The sequence below is a fragment of the Carica papaya genome, chromosome 6 (genome assembly GCF_054855325.1).
Source record: "Carica papaya isolate Zhongbai chromosome 6, ASM5485532v1, whole genome shotgun sequence".
Classification (NCBI taxonomy): Eukaryota; Viridiplantae; Streptophyta; class Magnoliopsida; order Brassicales; family Caricaceae; genus Carica; species Carica papaya.
In genome coordinates, this window is record NC_142314.1 from 36,225,790 (window position 1) to 36,243,915 (window position 18,126).

At 32.6% G+C, this 18,126-nt stretch overlaps 3 protein-coding genes across 3 annotated transcripts; 2 read left to right on the plus strand and 1 right to left on the minus strand.

The window, feature by feature from the left end:
* Positions 1-3,002: 3,002 nt before the first annotated feature.
* LOC148253611 (uncharacterized) lies at positions 3,003-7,155 on the minus strand. Its single transcript, XM_088222815.1, has 9 exons — positions 7,014-7,155; positions 5,802-5,890; positions 5,680-5,701; positions 5,360-5,532; positions 4,991-5,021; positions 4,622-4,824; positions 3,782-3,830; positions 3,400-3,476; positions 3,003-3,308 (listed from the first exon to the last, which is right to left on the minus strand). Exons 2-9 carry the CDS (start codon positions 5,874-5,876, stop codon positions 3,201-3,203), a joined length of 738 nt encoding a protein of 245 aa, XP_088078941.1. The 5' UTR covers positions 5,877-5,890; positions 7,014-7,155; the 3' UTR covers positions 3,003-3,200.
* A 445-nt stretch (positions 7,156-7,600) lies between these two features.
* On the plus strand, positions 7,601-10,332 carry LOC148253612 (uncharacterized). Its single transcript, XM_088223415.1, has 5 exons — positions 7,601-7,942; positions 8,044-8,065; positions 8,198-8,446; positions 8,681-8,892; positions 10,228-10,332. The coding sequence occupies exons 1-5, from the start codon at positions 7,832-7,834 to the stop codon at positions 10,330-10,332; spliced, it is 699 nt and encodes a 232-aa protein (XP_088079541.1). The 5' UTR covers positions 7,601-7,831.
* A 5,320-nt stretch (positions 10,333-15,652) lies between these two features.
* LOC148253613 (uncharacterized) lies at positions 15,653-17,075 on the plus strand. Its single transcript, XM_088223425.1, has 4 exons — positions 15,653-15,903; positions 16,314-16,338; positions 16,563-16,681; positions 16,785-17,075. Exons 1-4 carry the CDS (start codon positions 15,739-15,741, stop codon positions 16,872-16,874), a joined length of 399 nt encoding a protein of 132 aa, XP_088079551.1. The 5' UTR covers positions 15,653-15,738; the 3' UTR covers positions 16,875-17,075.
* The last annotated feature ends 1,051 nt before the right edge of the window (positions 17,076-18,126 follow it).

Below are 18,126 nucleotides of genomic sequence, written 5' to 3' on the forward strand. Positions count from 1 at the left end.
TATATATTATGTATGATTGGATTATTGAGATCAAGAAAAAAGGCAAAATAGATAATGTAGACAGCCTGACTAGATATCCTGGGAGATGGTGGAGGACCAGGTCCGTAGAGAACCCTACCGGAAAAGTGGTCTCTCATACCGTACGGGATATGAAGACCTTATGTGTTTTAGCGCCCATACCGGACGGGTTATGGGGACGACCCGTTTCACCATCATACCAGACGGGATATTGAGGTTCATGGTTTTGGTGCCCATACCGGAAAAAAGTTCTTATGACAATTTTATTTTTATTTTTTTTATATTGTTGAATTGTCTTCTGTGTTATTATTATTTTTTTCTCTCCAAAATAATTACTTTAATTTTTTAAAATAAATTCAGTTACGATAATTTAAATAAAATTAATAATTAATTTTCTTAAAATTATTTTTTAAATATCTTACTGATGGATTATCTTTTTTAATATTTTAATTTCATCCAAAATAAGATTTTAAAATTAATAATATATAGAAAAGAAAATATCCGAATATTTCGGTCCTACTCCAAAGACATCAAAGGACCTGACACGTGTTCTCTTCCCATTGGTTTTCTCACTCCCAGTCGCTCTCTTCATAAAACCTTCCCAGTCCTAATCATAAGCGGTTTCCTCTAATTTTCCGGGCAACCATACAAGAAATTTAATCCCAAATCCTGTTTTCCCGCTACTGAGGGAAAGTGAGAGAGGAAAGCGAAAGAAAATTTAGAGAGGATCAAAGAGGAAATTCCCCCCAATAAGAGACTGAGAGAAAACTTATGACGATCGAGGCAACACCGACGGGGAATGCAGAGACAGAGAGGAGGAAAAGAATTCAAGAATCCAAGAACAAGAAATCCCTCTTCTTCTATGTCAATATTGCAAAAGTACTGATGATTTTATCTGCTTCTCTTCCAATTCGGTTCTATCTTTCAGTTTCTTGATTGCAAAAAGTATGCATTTTATTTGTTTTCTGGGTTATAATGATGGGATTTTTTCCCCTTTTATTCAAAAACACTGATATATGTATATATAGATAGATATGTATGCATGTATATGTATAGTGTAAGCACGTGCATGTATGTATCGCATATGTTGAAGAACAAGTTCTTTGCTGTATTTGTGGTTTAATTGACTTATGGCTGTTTGGTTATATATAAAAAGAGGAATGAAATTATAATCGATTCACTCTTCGAATGATATCTTGGGAAATCATGTTATTTCGATATATATATATTACATTCTTTGGACATATATATGTATATAGATGTTACATTTCTTTCTGTGGTGCAGGAGTATATGCAGCAGCGCAATGAGGGTGAGTTTTTTTTACCTTTAGCAGCAACCTCTGGTAAAGCCGCTCGACCTGTATCAGTTGAAAGAAGAATTGAAAACCATCAAAGATATATTTGAGGCTGCTTTCGACTTTCTTTCGAACGTAATCATTAGCATTAACTGAGGTTGAGGTTCTGTTTGGTTCTTGTGACTTTGATGGGAACTCAATTTTGATTCCTTTTCTTTATCTGAGAACGTAACGTAACCTCAAGCAAAGAACGTAACGTAAACTTCTACTTCACCAGAGCTTGAGGTAACTTTCGACACCATAGTCAATGCATTCTTGTTTTCAGACAAGAATGGAGATGGAAAGTTTGAACAAAGAGGACACGGTCAAAGATTCAGTATTATCTACTTCACTGGTTATTAATCTTGTAGTAATTCTTGTTGGTAAATGCAGAAGAAATGGACTGAGATAGGAAAGGGAAGGTCAATTTCAGGGGATTTGACAGCTGATGAAGAAGTCGTCAAAATGGAAAATCAAAGATCAGAGGAGGATAGAAATGAACTGAACAGTCTAAAGTAAGGTCAGCCTGATACATCTTGTGTGTAAATATATTGTTTCACAATGGTGCTGTTGTACAGTTCTATGCTTAGTAAATTAAAAAATAATATGCAAATTATAGCAATTTGGTGTATCTTTTGAGACTTTAATATACTCTAATATATATATATATAGATTTTGTGTATCTTTTGAGAATAAAAAAATATATGATATGTATTATATTAGATTTTATAATTAACAGAATATATAGGTAAGAAATAATTAATAAACTTCATTAATTTTGTTTAAATTATCACAACTGAATTCTTAGTATTAAATATAAATATTATTATCCACGATAAATATGATGTGAAAATCTTGTATCTAGAAGTCTTACTCAGTTATTTTATATTTTCGGGAAGAAGGTGATGCTAGAATTAGAAACTCATAAAACCGACATATAGGAGAAAAAGCCAATCGCATAACATAAGTATTTTTGGAAGATACTTAGAAGCAACAGGAAAAATTATTCTCATTTTTTAAGTTTTTAAAAATTTTACAATTAAGAAAATGGGAAGATATATATATTTTTTATTTCATAGATTATCTCTAATGATTATTAAGATTCGAGATATGGAAGGTTTTGCTTTTAATAAAGTTTCTTTAATTTTGTTTTTAAGCTCTCTTTTTTTCCTATATCAATTGGTATTAAAGCTTAAATTGTATTTTTTATACTTATCTATTTTATTTAGTATAATTTCACAAACTACAATCGTACTTTTATAAAAAAAAATAATAGAATTAAGCGTGTGACTAGATGACTCAACATAATTCGACTGTATTATCAACAAATTGATTTTATCAACATATATAATAATTTTAACCCATACTAAAACTAATTTTGATTTTAACAACTGTACTAAATAATTTCTTTATTTTTTGTGGCATGTGAACGAGCAAATATGAAAGTACTATTTATGGTAAACTATCAGTATTTTACTGAACTAAATAACTTTATCATCTTTTTTTCTTTTTGTTGTCTATGAGTATATATATATATATATATATAAATTTATTATTTTTATTCATTTTCATCCAATTTTCTAAAATTATTACTAATTAAGAAAATTAAAAATGGTCAACAACTATGCAAAGATGCTAAATTTTTTACGTAAAAAAAATCTTCCATGTGAAGGAAAAAACTATTAGTTCATCAAATGCTCTTCTGCTAGTATGACATGTATTTATAATGATGTCTCTCAAGCACCATCAGAAAATATATCATTTCAATATAGTATTTTGAATATAGTACTTAAAAGATGACTTTTTCTAAACTCTCATAGAAGAGGACTTACCCCTTACAATGGCTTCTCATCCCTCGTTTGCCACTATTCTTCCGTCTTCGTCTCTTAGTCCAATGAGCTTTTCAAACTCTATTTGAACAATCATGTTGTCGGAAAATTTAACAGTTTCTTCCATCTGAATGGACGATGCAAGAACATATTGACAAGACTATACTATCAAGAATTTGAATTAACAAGAAAATAAAAACAATAATAGAAAGTTAAACCTTTAGAAGTGCAAGTCGAGCTGCTCTCCTTTCCTCCTCTATTTTCTTTTTTCTTTCTATTTCGACGGTTGTATCCCCTGTAATAGTATAGTACAACAATCAATAGTTAGTTATTCTATTCTTATTTCAGTATTTGAATACTAAACCTCCATCAATGAATTAAACATTTTACCCAAAGAATCAAAGATCTTCAAGTACCAAAAGAAGAATAGGATTATAGAACTTCAAAGACAATAATAATACTAGAGATATTGCTGAAAGACATCCATTTCTAATCTTTAATTTTGAGTCTCTAATTTTATCACGAATCAATTTTGGCAATATAACTTATTGAATTGATACCAAATAAAATAAAAATAGAAGCATTAAGTGATTTTAGTACCTATCCCCAAGTTAGAAAGCTCAGCTTCGCAGTGCTGCTGTATATACTCCTACACGATAGAAACAAGAAATCAAATGAAGAAATATTGGTAAAAATTATCTTATTCGGTTTGAAGATTATATTAACCGTCATCTCTACGGCACATAAAACTGAAAAATTCGTTCTGGTAATATTTTTTAATATTAAATTTGAAAATAATATTCAGTCAAATAAATTATAACCAACAATATAAAGATATTATTTCAAATCGAAAAAACATTTATAATTTTTCAAGATATCATTTTCAAGAAGATTGAATCTAGTAATCTCATTTTAGTTTTCTTATATAACCAAATAAATATATGGCAATTAAATCACAAACTCGTCAAACTATTTGCTCTCCAATGAATGTAATATCTATATGTATATATGTACATGCATATATACCTATATGTCCAAATAATGTAATATGTATCGGAACATGTTTTCCCAAAATGTCACTCAAAGAGTGAATTTATTATAATTTTATTCCTCTTTTTATATATAACCAAATAGCTATGCGATAATTAAACCACAGATCTATCAAATAACTTTTTCTCCACACATATACATACAAATAGGTATTATGTTATTGTGTTTGAATACAATGAGAAAGATTCTTATCTTTCTAACTCATAAAACAAGTAGAACCTATACTTTTGCAATCAAAAAACTGAAAAATAGAACTGAAATAAAAAAAAAGAACAAGATAAAAATTTCAGTAACTTTGCAAGATTGACATAGAAGAAATATATATATATATAAAAAAATGACATGATTCAGGACATTATATAAAGAAAAAACCAGATAAAGTTGCCTTACCGGTGAGACTTCTGTTTTGAGATCAACTCGTGAAGATCCCCAATCAACTTCTGAAGTTTCAGATTCAATTTCTGGAGTGCTGGAATCAACCTCTTGAGTTCCAGATTCAATTTCTGGAGTGTTGGAATTAACCTCTGGAATTCTGGAATAAACTTTTGGAGGTCCGGAGTCAACTCCAGAATCAACTTCGCTCTTAGTGTCATCTATATCAAAGCAAAAAGTAGAATGATCAATGGTTGCAACATATGGTGGCCAAATGTATCATTGCTTACAGGTTATCATGATAGAGATTCTAAGTTAACAGAGTATTTAAATATGTTGTTCAGTTTTAACTCTAAACAATTGATGATATTTAAACTTGTGAATTACCTCTTTCTTTTTCTTGATTGACTTTTTTAACCTACATTAATAAAATTACAACATTAAGCTATCAGTTACTTAGTCTCACAACAAATGCAATATATACATCCGCATGCACACACCCATACACATGCATATATATATATATTAGTGTGTCTGAGTACAAGGAGAAAAAATCTTATCTTTGTAAGCCATAAAATAAGTAGAACACATTCTTTGCAATCAAAAACTGAAAAATGGGACCGAATAGAAAAAGAACCAGATAAAAACATCAGTACTTTTGCAAGATTGATATAGAAGAAGAATGTAATGTATATATATTAAAATGACATGATTCAGGACATCGTTTAAACAAAGAACCAGATAAAGTTGCCTTACCGATGAGGCTTCTGGAGTTCTAAGCTCAACTTGTGGAGATCTGCAATCAACTTCTTGAGTTCCAGATTCAACCTCTTGAGTGCTGGAATCAACGTCTGGAGTTTCAGAATCATCTTTTGAAGTTCCGGAGTCAACTTCTAGAGTTTCAGAATCAACTTCACTGTCACTTTCATCTATGTCAAAGCATAAAGCAGAATAATCAATAGTTGCGATATATGATAACTAAATATATTATTGCATGCAGATTATCATGATAGAGATTATAAGTTAAGTAATATTTAAATACTAAACAATTAATGGTATTTAAACATGTGAATTACCTCTTTCTTTCTCCTTTTTTACCTACATGAAGAAAATTACAACATTAAGCAATTTTATGAGTTGACATCAAAACTATATTGCTTTTTATATTTAATTTAATAAGAGAAAAACTGTCTTTTACCAGAGCCCAGAACATTGAAAAACATGAAGACAAAACTGAAGTAACTTTCACCATGCAGTCACTGAAGATACCCATGTTGATAGATTTTCCTGTGTGATCATAGAACCCTTAATCAAAGAAAAAAAACCTATCATGTGGCTTAAATGTCGACCCTAAGCTACATTAGCATACTATTTCTTCCAGATCGTATTTTGTCCTTTTCAAAGCAAAATTCAAGAACAAAATTACAGACTATATGTAAGAGACAAAAGCACATGCCACACTAGCATAATTATTTCTTCCATATATGATTTTCTGTAGCCGGTAGCTACATTAGCTCCCCTATACGGAATTCAGGGAACAGGTCATCTCCTTGATCGGGTATCAGAAAATGAAGATATATATGCGTGTGTGTGTGGATGTGTGAGTATATTTATGTATAGATAAAATCACAGACAATGTGTAAGAGATAAAAGCACAGACTATATTAGTTAATACTATTTCTTCCATATATCTAATGTAGTCTGACATATGGAATTGAAAGATATAAAAATATTACATATATATATGCATTCTTGGCTTTTGGACAAGAATGGAGATGGAAAGTGGAACAAGAGGACATGATCAAGGCATTGAACGAGGCGTGAGCTTGGGAGAAACCTCCTGCACATGTCACTAAGTCAAGATTCACTATTATCTACTTCCCTAGTTATTAATCTAGTAGTAATTCTTGCGGTAGATGCAGAAGAAATGGACTGGGATAGGAAAGGGAAGGTCAGTTTCAGGGGATTTGACAGCTGATGAAGAAGAAGTCGAAATGGAAAATGAAGATCAGGAGAGCATAGAATGAACTGAACAGTTTAAATTAAGGTCAGCCTAATACATATTGTGTATATTTACCTTGAATATATTGTTTCACAATGTTGCTGTTGTACAGTTCTATTCTTAAGTTATTCACAATTCCTTGAGCCTTAAATGGATAACTCACAATATCTGGTTGCGATTGTTTACATATAGATAAAAGCACAGACTACATTAGTTAATACTACTTCTTCCATATCAATATATGTACGTGAGTGTATATTTGTTCATATTATTTCTTCCATATTCTTAGCTTAACACTACGAAACCAGTTCTCTAGTTGATCCAGAAAATGAAGATAGATACATGTATGTGCGTGTGTATATATATAGCTTAAATGTGAAATGAAGATTGAAAAGAGAGAAATCTTACCCGTCCAGGAGTCTGCAAAATGCGTGTGACGAGAGCAAAAATGAGGAACAGAGTGGTGAGGATTTGAAAGAATGAAAAAGAAGAAGAATATATGAGGAACAGACTGGCAGAAGGAGAAGGTGGTAGTGGCGGCGAAACTGTCATTCTGTTAGCCGTTATTCTGTTACGGGTAATAATCAAGTAGTTCGTTTATATAATAATAATTAAAAAGAAAAACTTAATAAATTAAATAATATAATTAAAAAGAAAAATTATCAGAGAGACGCCCACATTTTCTTCATGACATGTGCAGGAGGTTTCTCCCAAGCGCACGCCTCGTTCAATGCCTTGATCATGTCCTTTTTGTTCGACTTTCCATCTTCATTCTTGTCAAGAAACAAGAATGCATATATACATATATATATATATATATATAAATAGTATTATATCGTTCAATTCCATATGCCAGGCTACATTAGATATATGGAAGAAATAGTATTAACTAATATAGTCTGTGCTTTTATCTATATATTAATATACTCTCACACACACACACACAGACACACATATATATATCTTCATTTTCTGAAATCCGATCAAGGAGAAGACCAGTTCCCTGAATTTCGTACGGGTGAGCTAATGTAGCAACCGGCTGCAGAAAATCATATGTGGAAGAAATAATTATGCTAGTGTGGCATGTGCTTTTGTCTCTTACACAGTCTGTACTTTTATTCCTAAATTTTGCTTTAGAAAGGACATAATACGATCCGGAAGAAATAGTATGCTAATGTAGCTTAGGGTCGACATTTAAGCCACATGATAGGTTTTACTCTTTGATTATGGGGTTCTATGATCACACAGGAAAATCTATCGGCATGGGTATCTTCAGTGACTGCATGGTGAAAGTTACTTCAGTTTTGTCTTCATGTTTTTCAATGTTTTGGGCTCTGGTAAAAAAATAATTTTTCTCCTATTAAATTAAATATAAAAAGCAACATAATTTTGATGCTAACTCAGAGAGTTGCTTAATATTGTAATTCTCTTCACGTAGGTAAAAAAGGAGAAAGAAAGAGGTAATTCACATGTTTAAATACCATTAATTGTTTAGTGTTTAAATATTACTTAACTGTTAATCTACATGCAATAATATATTTAGTTATCATATACCGTAACTATTGATTATTCTGCTTTGTGCTTTGACATAGATGAAAGTGAGAGTGAAGTTGATTCTGAAACTCTAGAAGTTGACTCCGAAACTTCAAAAGATGATTACGAAACTTCAGAGGTTGATTCCAGCACTCAAGAGGTTGAATCTGGAACTCAAGAAGTTGATTGCGGATCTCCACAAGTTGAGCTCAGAACTCCAGAAGTCTCATCGATAAGGCAGCTTTATCTGGTTCTTTCTTTAAACGATGTCCTGAATCATGTCATTTTAACATGTATGCATTGCATTTGTTGGAGGCTAATCAACTCATAGCTTAATGTTTCAATTTTCTTAATGTACGTAAAAAAAAGTCAATAAGGAGAAAGAAAGAGGTAATTCACATGTATAAAGTTCATCAATTGTTTAGTGTCAAGACTGAACAACATGGTTAAATACTCAGTTAACGTAGAATCTCTATCATAATGATACATTTGGCCACCATATGTTGCAACCATTGATTATTCTACTTTGTGCTTTGATATAGATGACACTGAGAGCGAAGTTGATTCTGGAACTCTAGAAGTTGACCCTGAACCACCAAAAGTTGATTCCAGAATTCCAAAGGTTAATTCCAATACTCCAGAAATTGAATCTGGAACTCTAGAGGTTGATTCCAGCTCTCTAGAAGTTGAATCTAGAACTTCAAAAGTTGATTGCGGATCTCCACAAGTTGATCTCAGAACAGAAGTCTCACCGGTAAGGCAACTTTATCTGGTTCTTTCTTTAAATAATGTCCTGAATCATGTCATTTTTAATATATATTTTCTTATTCTAATTCAATCTTGTAAAGTTACTGACGTTTTTATCTTGTTCAGTTTCAATTCTGTTCTATTTTTCAGTTTTTTGATTGCAAAAGTATAAGTTCTACTTGTTTTATGAGTTAGAAAAATGAGAATCTTTCTCCTTCTATTCAAACACAATAATATATATCTATATGTGTGCATGTGCATGTATGTGTTGCATTTGTTGGGGACAAAGTTATTTGATAGATTTGTGGTTTAATTGTCGTATACGTGTTTGGTTATATATAAAAAGAGGAATGAAATTACAATAAATTCACTCTTTGAGTGACATCTTGGGAAAACATGTTTCAATATAGATTACATTATTTGGACATATAGGTATACATGTACATACATATATATATATATATATATATAGATATTACATTTGTTAGAGAGCAAATCATTTGATGAGTTTGTGGTTTAATTGCTACATATTTGTTTGGTTATAGAAGAAAATTGAAATGGGATTACTAGATTCAATCTTCTTAAAAATAATTTCTTGGAAAATCATAACATTTCTTTCAACCAGAAACAATATGTTGAGATTGTTGGTTATAATTTACTTTGTTGAATATTGGCTTCGAAATTTAATTTTCAAAAATATCACCGGAACGAATTTTCTAATTTTACGTGGCAGATGGGATGACGATTAATACAATCTTCAAATCGAATCATGTAATTTTTATCAATATTTCTTCATATGATTTCTTCTTTCCATGGTGCAGAAGTATAAGCATCAGCATCGTGAGGCTGAACTTTCTGCCTTGGGGGATGGACACTAAAATCACTTAATACTTCTATTTTGATTTTATTTGGCATCAATTTAGTAAGTTATGCTGTTAAAATTGGTTGGTGAGAAAATTAGAGAAATTCTAAATTAAATATTGTAAATGAATGTCTTTTAGCAGCATCTCTGGTATTATTGTCTTAGAGTTCTTTAATCTAATTCTTCTTTTGGTACTTGAAGGCTTTTGATTCTTTTAGTGATATATTTAATTCATTATCGGAGGTCTAATATACAAATACTGAAATAAGAATAGAATACCTAATTATTGATTGTTATACTGTACTATCATAAGGGTTACAACCGCTGAAATAGAAAGAAAAAAGAAAATAGAATAGGAAATGAGAGTAGCTCGACTTGCACTTCTAAAGGTTTAACTTTCTCTAATTGTTTTTATTTTTTGGTTAATTCAAATTTTTGATAGCATAGTCATGTCAATATGTTCTCGCATTGTCTATTCAGATAGAAGAAACTGTTAAATCTTCCGACAACATGATTGCTCAAATGGAGTTTGAAAAGCTCATTGGACTAAGAGACGAAGACAGAAGGATGGTGGCAAACGAGTGATGAGAAGCCATTGTAAAGGGTAAGTCCTCTTTTATGAGAGTTTAGAAAAAGTTCTCTTTTAAGTATTATGTCCAAAATACTATATTAAAATAATATATTTTTTGATAGTGTTAGAGAGACACCATTATAAACACATGTCATACTAATAGTTTTTTCCTTCATATGAAAAATATTTTTATGTAAAAAAAATCTAACGTTTTTATATGGTTATTGATATTTTTTTTTCTTTTACAGCTTAGTAGTAATTTTAGAAAATTTGATGAAAGTAGATAGAAAACTATAACAACTTATTTTATATATATATATATGCTCATACACGGCGAAAAAAAAAATTGATAAAGTTATTTAGTTTAGTAAAATGCAGATAGTTTAATATAAATTTATAAATTTTAAATTTAATCATAGGGTTATAAGTAAAAAAAATAATATTTTAAGATTTACTCATTCATATGCCACAAAAAATGAAGATAATAAGGTGATTTTTCCATTAATAGTAAATAAGATCAAATATATAAGAGTAAATAAAAATAAAAAAGTTGTAACGTCCCCGGAAAATATTAAAATGAAATGAGTATTTAAATATATCGAATGCGGAAGCGAGATCAAAATTTCAGTTAACATCCCTTACACGAAAAACCAAAAAACGTACTTAAAATATAAAAGGTTAAACTAACTAAGAAAGAAAACTCGAAAATAAACTATGCGTATGACTACAGAGTCTCTAGGCATCCCCTTCGTCGTCCTCCTGCGGAACGGGCTCGGGAACCATGTCTTCCTGATCTGAAATGGTTAATTAAGGAGTGAGCTACACTAGCCCAGTAAGAACATCACGATATCTCACCGTCACGGAGGTAAAGGTGGGTAGAAAAACACAAAAAGACCAATGGAGCATAATTTACAATAAACTCGTTTATTAACATGAAAACCTTTACCATCCACTTACCTCGGTGGAATTTATGAAAACAATATAAGAAAAATAATAACATTATCACAATCATGGAATAATATAAGCTGTAAAACATAGCACTTATCACGCCTTTTGTAATTCAATCATTATACAACATATCCTTTTCTCATTTACCAGCCTACTAGTATCCATGGGGGTCCCTAGGGGTCCCGCTACCCGTTAACCTTTAACATTCATAATCAGTTTCCAGGGCCGTCCCCATACCCCGTCCGGTATGAGCGCCAAAACCATAAACCTCAATACCCCGTCCGGTATGAGGGTGAAACGGGCCGTCCCCATACCCCGTCCGGTATGGGCGCCAAAACCATAAGATCTCCATACCCCGTCCGGCATGTGAGACCACAATCCCGGTAGGGTTCCCTACGGACCCGGTCCGTCCACCATCTCCCAGGATATCTAGTCAGGCTGACCCCATCATACAATTATCAGTCTACACAATGTTTCATTTCCCTTTTCCTCAATAAGCATCATCAATTCACATTTAAACAAGCAAATCGTAATTCATGCCGAACAGACAACATACAGTATCAGTTCTTCAGTCGTTCAACCCATAATTAATAAAACAGTAATATATGCATTCGAAACTATAAAATGAACACATCAAACCCCATAATGCATTTAAAGCTGTAAAACAGTGTAAAACAAGCCAAATAACAGTAAATCATCAATCACACTAGACTCGGGCTCCATTAGCAACCTTAAGCAATTTCACACATGCGTTAATTCAAGAAATACCGTTTTATCATTTTGAACTTTAATACCGTGATAGGAAATAGGGTGAGGGGTCCTTACTTGTTTTCGGGATCCGAATACGATTCACAGTGCGCCTGCAGGCTGTCCCTAATTTTCCCTGAATTTTTTCTGGGGAACTGAAACACACTAACAGTACCTGCACGTGTTCCAAAAAAAATCCAAATTAGGCCCAGGGCCTCTTTCGGCCCAAATCGCAGCTCCGGCACGGCGGCTCCGCCGTGCTCCGGCGACGGCGCCGCCGCTGGCGGCGGCGAGTCGCCTCGGGTTGACTGTTTTCGGCCGTTTTTGGCCGAATTCGGCCACACTCGCATTGGTCCTTGTCAGAAAACAACCCTAGGGCCCTCGGGGGGCCAAAAAATCACGGAAAAGCGGAGCTTACCGGCGGCGGCGCTCTCGGGTACGACGACTCTCCGGCGAGGTTCGTGTTTTGGTGATTTGGCTTCGGTCAACCTGTAGAGAAAAGAATGGTGATCACGGTGATATAAAAATTGCATCGAACGGAGGCCGGGAAGGGCCTCGTCGGAGGCAAAAACCGAGAGGGGGCGCGGCGGCGCCGCTGGGCTTTGGCCGCGTATTCCGGCCGTTTGGCCGGGATTTCGGCTTCGATTTGGCCATAGGAGGAATCAGTGGGGAAAAACGAGTCGGGGGTATGAAATTTACCTCGATCGGCGGTCAGAAATTTCCCCGGTGCGGCGGCGAGTGGCGGCGGGTGGCGGCGGTCGGCCTCTGGTTCGTCTTCTCCGGCGAGCGGCTGGTGGCTAGGGTTTGTGGTCTGGTGTGGGGGTTCTATTTATAACCCCTTACCTTTTGATCACAGCCGTTCATTTCGTTTTAATCTGGGCCGTTCGTTTTTGATTGAATCTGGGCCGTCCGTGCGTTTGAATCTGGGCCGTCCGTGCGTTTGAATCTGGGCCGTCCGATCGCGCGATTGATCTGGGCCGTCGAATCGCACCCACGCGGATCGCCAACGTGGCTCCTTTCGGAGTGACGCGATCTTGCCACGTGGCAGGCCCCGGTTGGCCGGGACTGCTGACCGGGTCTGCTGACGTGGCTGCTGACGTGGCCCCCCCCTTTTTTTTTTTTTTTTTTTTTTTTTTTCCTCCTCCTTTCCGGGTGCTACAAAAGTTCTTAGCACAATTTCATTTTTATTCTTTTTTTATTTTTTTTATACTATCCATATGTCTTCTCCTTTACTCTTTTTCTCTTTCTTTTCTCTCCAAAATAAATATTTTAAATTTCATAAATAATAATTGAACATTTCATAAAATAAAGACCGGTGAAGTTAACTAATTATATTAAATTATTAATACATCTAGTTGTATTTAGTTTAAATAATATATTTTAATCTTAAAGTTGATGACTTAAGATTGCATGCTAATTCTTGTAGAATCTAAAAATCAAACTTGACCTTAATCTCTCTCGGCAAATGTCTCGCGAAAAGAAATTATTTAGTATAGTTGGTAAAATCAAAATTAGTTTTAGTATGGGTTAAAATTATTACATATGTTGATAAAATTAATTTGTTGATAATGTAGTCGAATTATGCTGTGTAACATCCCAATAAAGAATTAAAAGGGGAAGAAAAATATGGCCAAAATAAAAATAATTTTAAAGAAAAGAGGCAATATAGAAATAGATTTGGGCTTGAGTTGTACATAACTACACACACACCGGTAGTACACAGCCACACACCCACTGACCTTCACTTGGCCATACATACATTGGCAGTATACAGCCACACACCTACGAGCCTTCATTTTGCCACACACACCGGCAGTACACAACCATACACCCACCGGTCAAGACCGACAGTAGCTATGTACTACCAGTGTGTATGTGGCCAAGTGAAGGTTGGTGGGTGTGTGGTTGTATACTGTTAGTGTGTATGTGTGTGTATGTGGCTGAGTGAAACTTATGGTAGTGTGGCAAACATTAAGGCCGGTGCGGAGGTGTGTATAACCAGATTAAGATCGATGAGTGGGTGTGTGTGGCCGAACTAGTGTCGAAGGAGTGTTTGATAGTTGGTGGCAGTGTAGTTGTTGGAAGTATATGTGTGTGGGTAGAATTTGGGATGAATTAGGACTAGAGTAGGTGTATGGCTGGCCAAGCAAAGGTCGTTATGTGTGTAAGGGAGGTATTATAATTCTATTTTGGTTATGCTATTATAGGAATGTCCTTTGTGGTGTGAGAGTCTTAGGTGATATGAGGTAGTAAGGGTTCTCTTAGTGTGTGAAAGGATGAAGACGTCAGTGTATGGAGTCGATAAGTGCAATAGGTGTTTAGTAAGTGTATGGATGAGTGGGTTGACAGATGGTAATAATATTGACAAAGGCTCGAGTGGGTTGTAGAGTAAACTAAGAAGTAGTAGGATAGGGTTACAAAGAAAAGAAATGGCGAGAGGGACATTAGAATATAGATGTAAACTTAACACCAGGCTAGAGATTCAAATGTATTTCCATACCTTATTTGAGTTTTGAATTTATTTTATTGGATTAAAGTGTGCTCATTGTATATCATTTACAGATGCAGTAAAACAGGACACGGAACCAAAACCTCAACCAATGGGACTATATCTAGGGAAAACGAATTAACGAGAAGATGAATGCATGGTGGAAGATACCGGATGTTCGTTCATTTTATGTCTCTGTAGTAAATAAAAATTTTTCCTAGTTTTTTTCCATTTGCTACCTTAACATGATTGAATTGTAAAACTAATTGTGAAGAATGCATTAAATAAACTTAGCAATTGTAATGCACAAAGAACATTTGGTTTTTGACGAATTCATGAGTAGGAAGTTTGAGTATAATGTGTGTTATGAAACATTTAGAGATGTTACATGTTAAGTCATCTAGTCACACGCTTAATTCTATCGTTTTTTTTTATAAGTTTAAGCTTTAATACCAACTAATGTAAAAAAAAAAAGTTTAAAAACAAAATTGGAAGAAACTTTATTAAAATAAAAAACATAGAGATATCGAATCTCAATAATCAAAACAATATCAAAATATTTGAATAAAATAAAAAATAATAATAGAAAACTTAGTAAATTAAAAAAATACGTTAAATAAAAAGAATTAAGAAAATAGAAAATCTATGAAATAAAAAAAATATATATCTTCTTATTTTCTTAATTGTAAAACTTAAAAAAAACGAGAATAACACAGAGTTACTGTTAGTTTTACGAATTTCAAATATTCTGACTTTATGAATTTCTAATTCTACATATGCTATTTCTCGAAGATATATAATACAACTGGTTTTTAGAGAGAATAATTGAGTAAAATTTTTAAAGACGAGATTTAAATAAAATTAATTAAGTTTATTAGAATTATTTTTTATTATAATTTTCAAACACTATACAAAATAGAATATTGCAAATAGAAAAAATTTATTTTTTTAAATATCTTACTGATGGATTATCTTTTTAGTATTTTAATTTCATCCAAAATAAGATTTTAAAATAATCAGAAAAGAAAATCTCCGAATATTTCGGTCCTACTCTCGAGGACATCAAAGGACCTGACACGTGTTCTCTTCCCATTGGTTTTCTCACTACCAGTCGCTTTCTTCATAAAACCTTCCCAGTCCTAATCATAAGCGGTTTCCTCTAATATTTCTGGCAACCAAACAAGAGATATTATCCCAAACGCCGTTTTGCCGCTGCTAGGTTAAGTTAGAGAGGAAAATGAAAGAAAATTCAGCCGAACAAGAGGCTGAGAGAAAAATTATGACGACCAAGGCAGGAGCACCTTCGGCAACACCGACCAGGAATGCAGAGACAGAGGGGAGGAAAAGAATTCAAGAGTCGAAGAACAAGAAACCCCTCTTCTTCTATGTGAATATTGCAAAAGTACTGATGATTTTATCTGATTCTTTTCCAATTCGGTTCTATCTTTCAGTTTTTGATTGCAGAAGTACATTTTTCTATTTGTTTTATGAGTTATAATGATGAGATTTTTTCCCCTTTTATTCAAAAACACTGATGTATGTATATATATATAGATAGATATGTATGCATGTATATGTATATGTAAGCACGTGCATGTGTGTATCGCATATGTTGAAGAACAAGTTATTTGATGGATTTGTGGTTTAATTGACTTATAGCTGTGTGGTTATATATAAAAAGAGGAATGAAATTATAATCGATTCACTCTTCGAATGATATCTTGGGAAATCATGTTATTTCGATATATATATATATTACATTCTTTGGACATATATATATATATAGATGTTACATTTGTTTCTCTGGTGCAGGAGTATATGCAGCAGCGCAATGAGGGTGAGTTTTTTTTACCTTTAGCAGCAACCTCTGGTATTGTCTTGGAGTTCTCTAATCTAACTCCTCTTTTTGCTACTTCAGGGCTTTATTTAATTCCTTGTTAGAGTTTTAAATTCAAATACTGAAATAAGAATAGAATGTTTGGTTAATCTATATTCGCAGCCACATTTTAACTAACTATTATATATATATATATATATATATATATATGTATGTATATGAAGGTAGAAGTAAAACTGAAAGTAGAGTCGGGGAGTCTTCTTCAGGAGTTAGGGCTTCACAAATGGAAAGGAAAAAGAAGTTGGAGGAGGAAAGGAAAGCCGCTCGACTTGCATTAGAGAAGGTTTGACTTAATCTTACTGTTTTTATTCTTTTGTTAAGTTTTAAATTCTTAGTATTATGTTTGGAAAAAGTAATGTTAATATATTCTTGTATCGTCTTTTCAGATGGAAAGTAGTGTTGATTTCGACGATAACGTGTATGTTATGCAAGAGTTTGAGAAACTAATCGGATTGAAACGTGAAGACGTTAAGTAAAGAAAAATCGTTTCGTGATATTCAAATTGTTCTATGGACTCTAATTCATATATGGTGTCTCATCAAAATAAAATATTATATTGAAAGAGTAGATTCTCTTATGGTGCTAGAGAGAAGCTATTAGAAACATGCGACGCTAGTCGAAGATTATTTGATGATTCTGTAGTTATTTTATATTGACATATAGATGTCTATGTTAAATACTATAGTGTTTCTTCGTGATTGTTGGATTTTTTTAAAATCTTTTTTGTTCAGTAATAATTTAGAGAAGTAGACCAAATTAATTCGAAAACTATAACAATTTATTTTATATATATAAATGGTCATAGACGAAAAGGAAAAAGAAGATAAAACTATTTGGTTCAACAAAATGCAGATAGTTTGATATAAATTTATAAATTTAATCATAGCACTATAAGTAACAGTATCATACTTGCTTATTCATAGATCACTAAAGGTAATAAAATGTGAAAATTAATAATAAATTACATTAAATATATGAGTAAATAAAAATAAAAAATAAGTTCTTACTACAATTTTATTTCTATTCTTTTTTCGATTTTTCTATAATGTTCGAGATATCTTCTATGTTATATTATACTAGATTTTATACGTAACTTTATTTTAACGTAACTTATGTTATGTTTATAGATAGTACTTACTTAAAAAATGATTTGTACCGATCTTTTCCTTTCTTTTTTCTTTCTCTCTCTAAAATAAACATTATAAATTCTATATATAAATAACAGAATACTTCATAAATAAAGATCAGTAATTAGGAATACTTGTATTGTTCGTTCAAGAAGCAAATATGCTCACATATATTTTCTCGAGAAAATTTTACTCATGCATTGTAAAGTAATAACCTAATAAAGTTATTACATTATAATAATTTTTTGTTGTTATTATTTTATTATATTATAATAAAGTTTAATAATTAAATTATTTGGGCTTTTTTTTTTTTTTTGGCTTGCAGCTTATAAGTCTTCAAGTGGAACATTGAGTCTTAAAGAGAAAAAAATCTTTGGATAGTTAAATTCTTTCTTAATTTCAATTTTTAGTAAGTTACCAAAAATTAGAGCTTGAAACTGAAATGACCAAAACGTCTTTTAATCAAAAAAATTCAGGATGTTCATAAATTGACAGTGGCATTCTCGGGCAGATTCAACGATTTTCTTCACCATACTTGCCTAAGGTTTTGGGTTGTCATCTCACGTTACAGTATATTTTCGAGTATGTCTCAAGGCCAAGT

What these genes read in the sequence shown, in the direction of transcription:
- LOC148253612 (XM_088223415.1), top strand. Translation starts at nt 7,832, where the DNA reads ATGGGGTTCTATGATCACACAGGAAAATCTATCGGCATGGGTATCTTC. An exon ending in TTTCAATGTTTTGGGCTCTG is followed by an intron (nt 7,943 to 8,043) that starts GTAAAAAAATAA and finishes CTCTTCACGTAG; the next exon opens with GTAAAAAAGGAGAAAGAAAG. An exon ending in TCAGAACAGAAGTCTCACCG is followed by an intron (nt 8,893 to 10,227) that starts GTAAGGCAACTT and finishes TTGTCTATTCAG; the next exon opens with ATAGAAGAAACTGTTAAATC.
- LOC148253611 (XM_088222815.1), bottom strand. Translation starts at nt 5,876, where the DNA reads ATGGGTATCTTCAGTGACTGCATGGTGAAAGTTACTTCAGTTTTGTCT. An exon ending in TTTCAATGTTCTGGGCTCTG is followed by an intron (nt 5,702 to 5,801) that starts GTAAAAGACAGT and finishes TTCTTCATGTAG; the next exon opens with GTAAAAAAGGAGAAAGAAAG. An exon ending in GCTTTCTAACTTGGGGATAG is followed by an intron (nt 3,477 to 3,781) that starts GTACTAAAATCA and finishes ATACTATTACAG; the next exon opens with GGGATACAACCGTCGAAATA.
- LOC148253613 (XM_088223425.1), top strand. Translation starts at nt 15,739, where the DNA reads ATGAAAGAAAATTCAGCCGAACAAGAGGCTGAGAGAAAAATTATGACG. An exon ending in TCTATGTGAATATTGCAAAA is followed by an intron (nt 15,904 to 16,313) that starts GTACTGATGATT and finishes TCTCTGGTGCAG; the next exon opens with GAGTATATGCAGCAGCGCAA. An exon ending in TATGCAGCAGCGCAATGAGG is followed by an intron (nt 16,339 to 16,562) that starts GTGAGTTTTTTT and finishes ATGTATATGAAG; the next exon opens with GTAGAAGTAAAACTGAAAGT.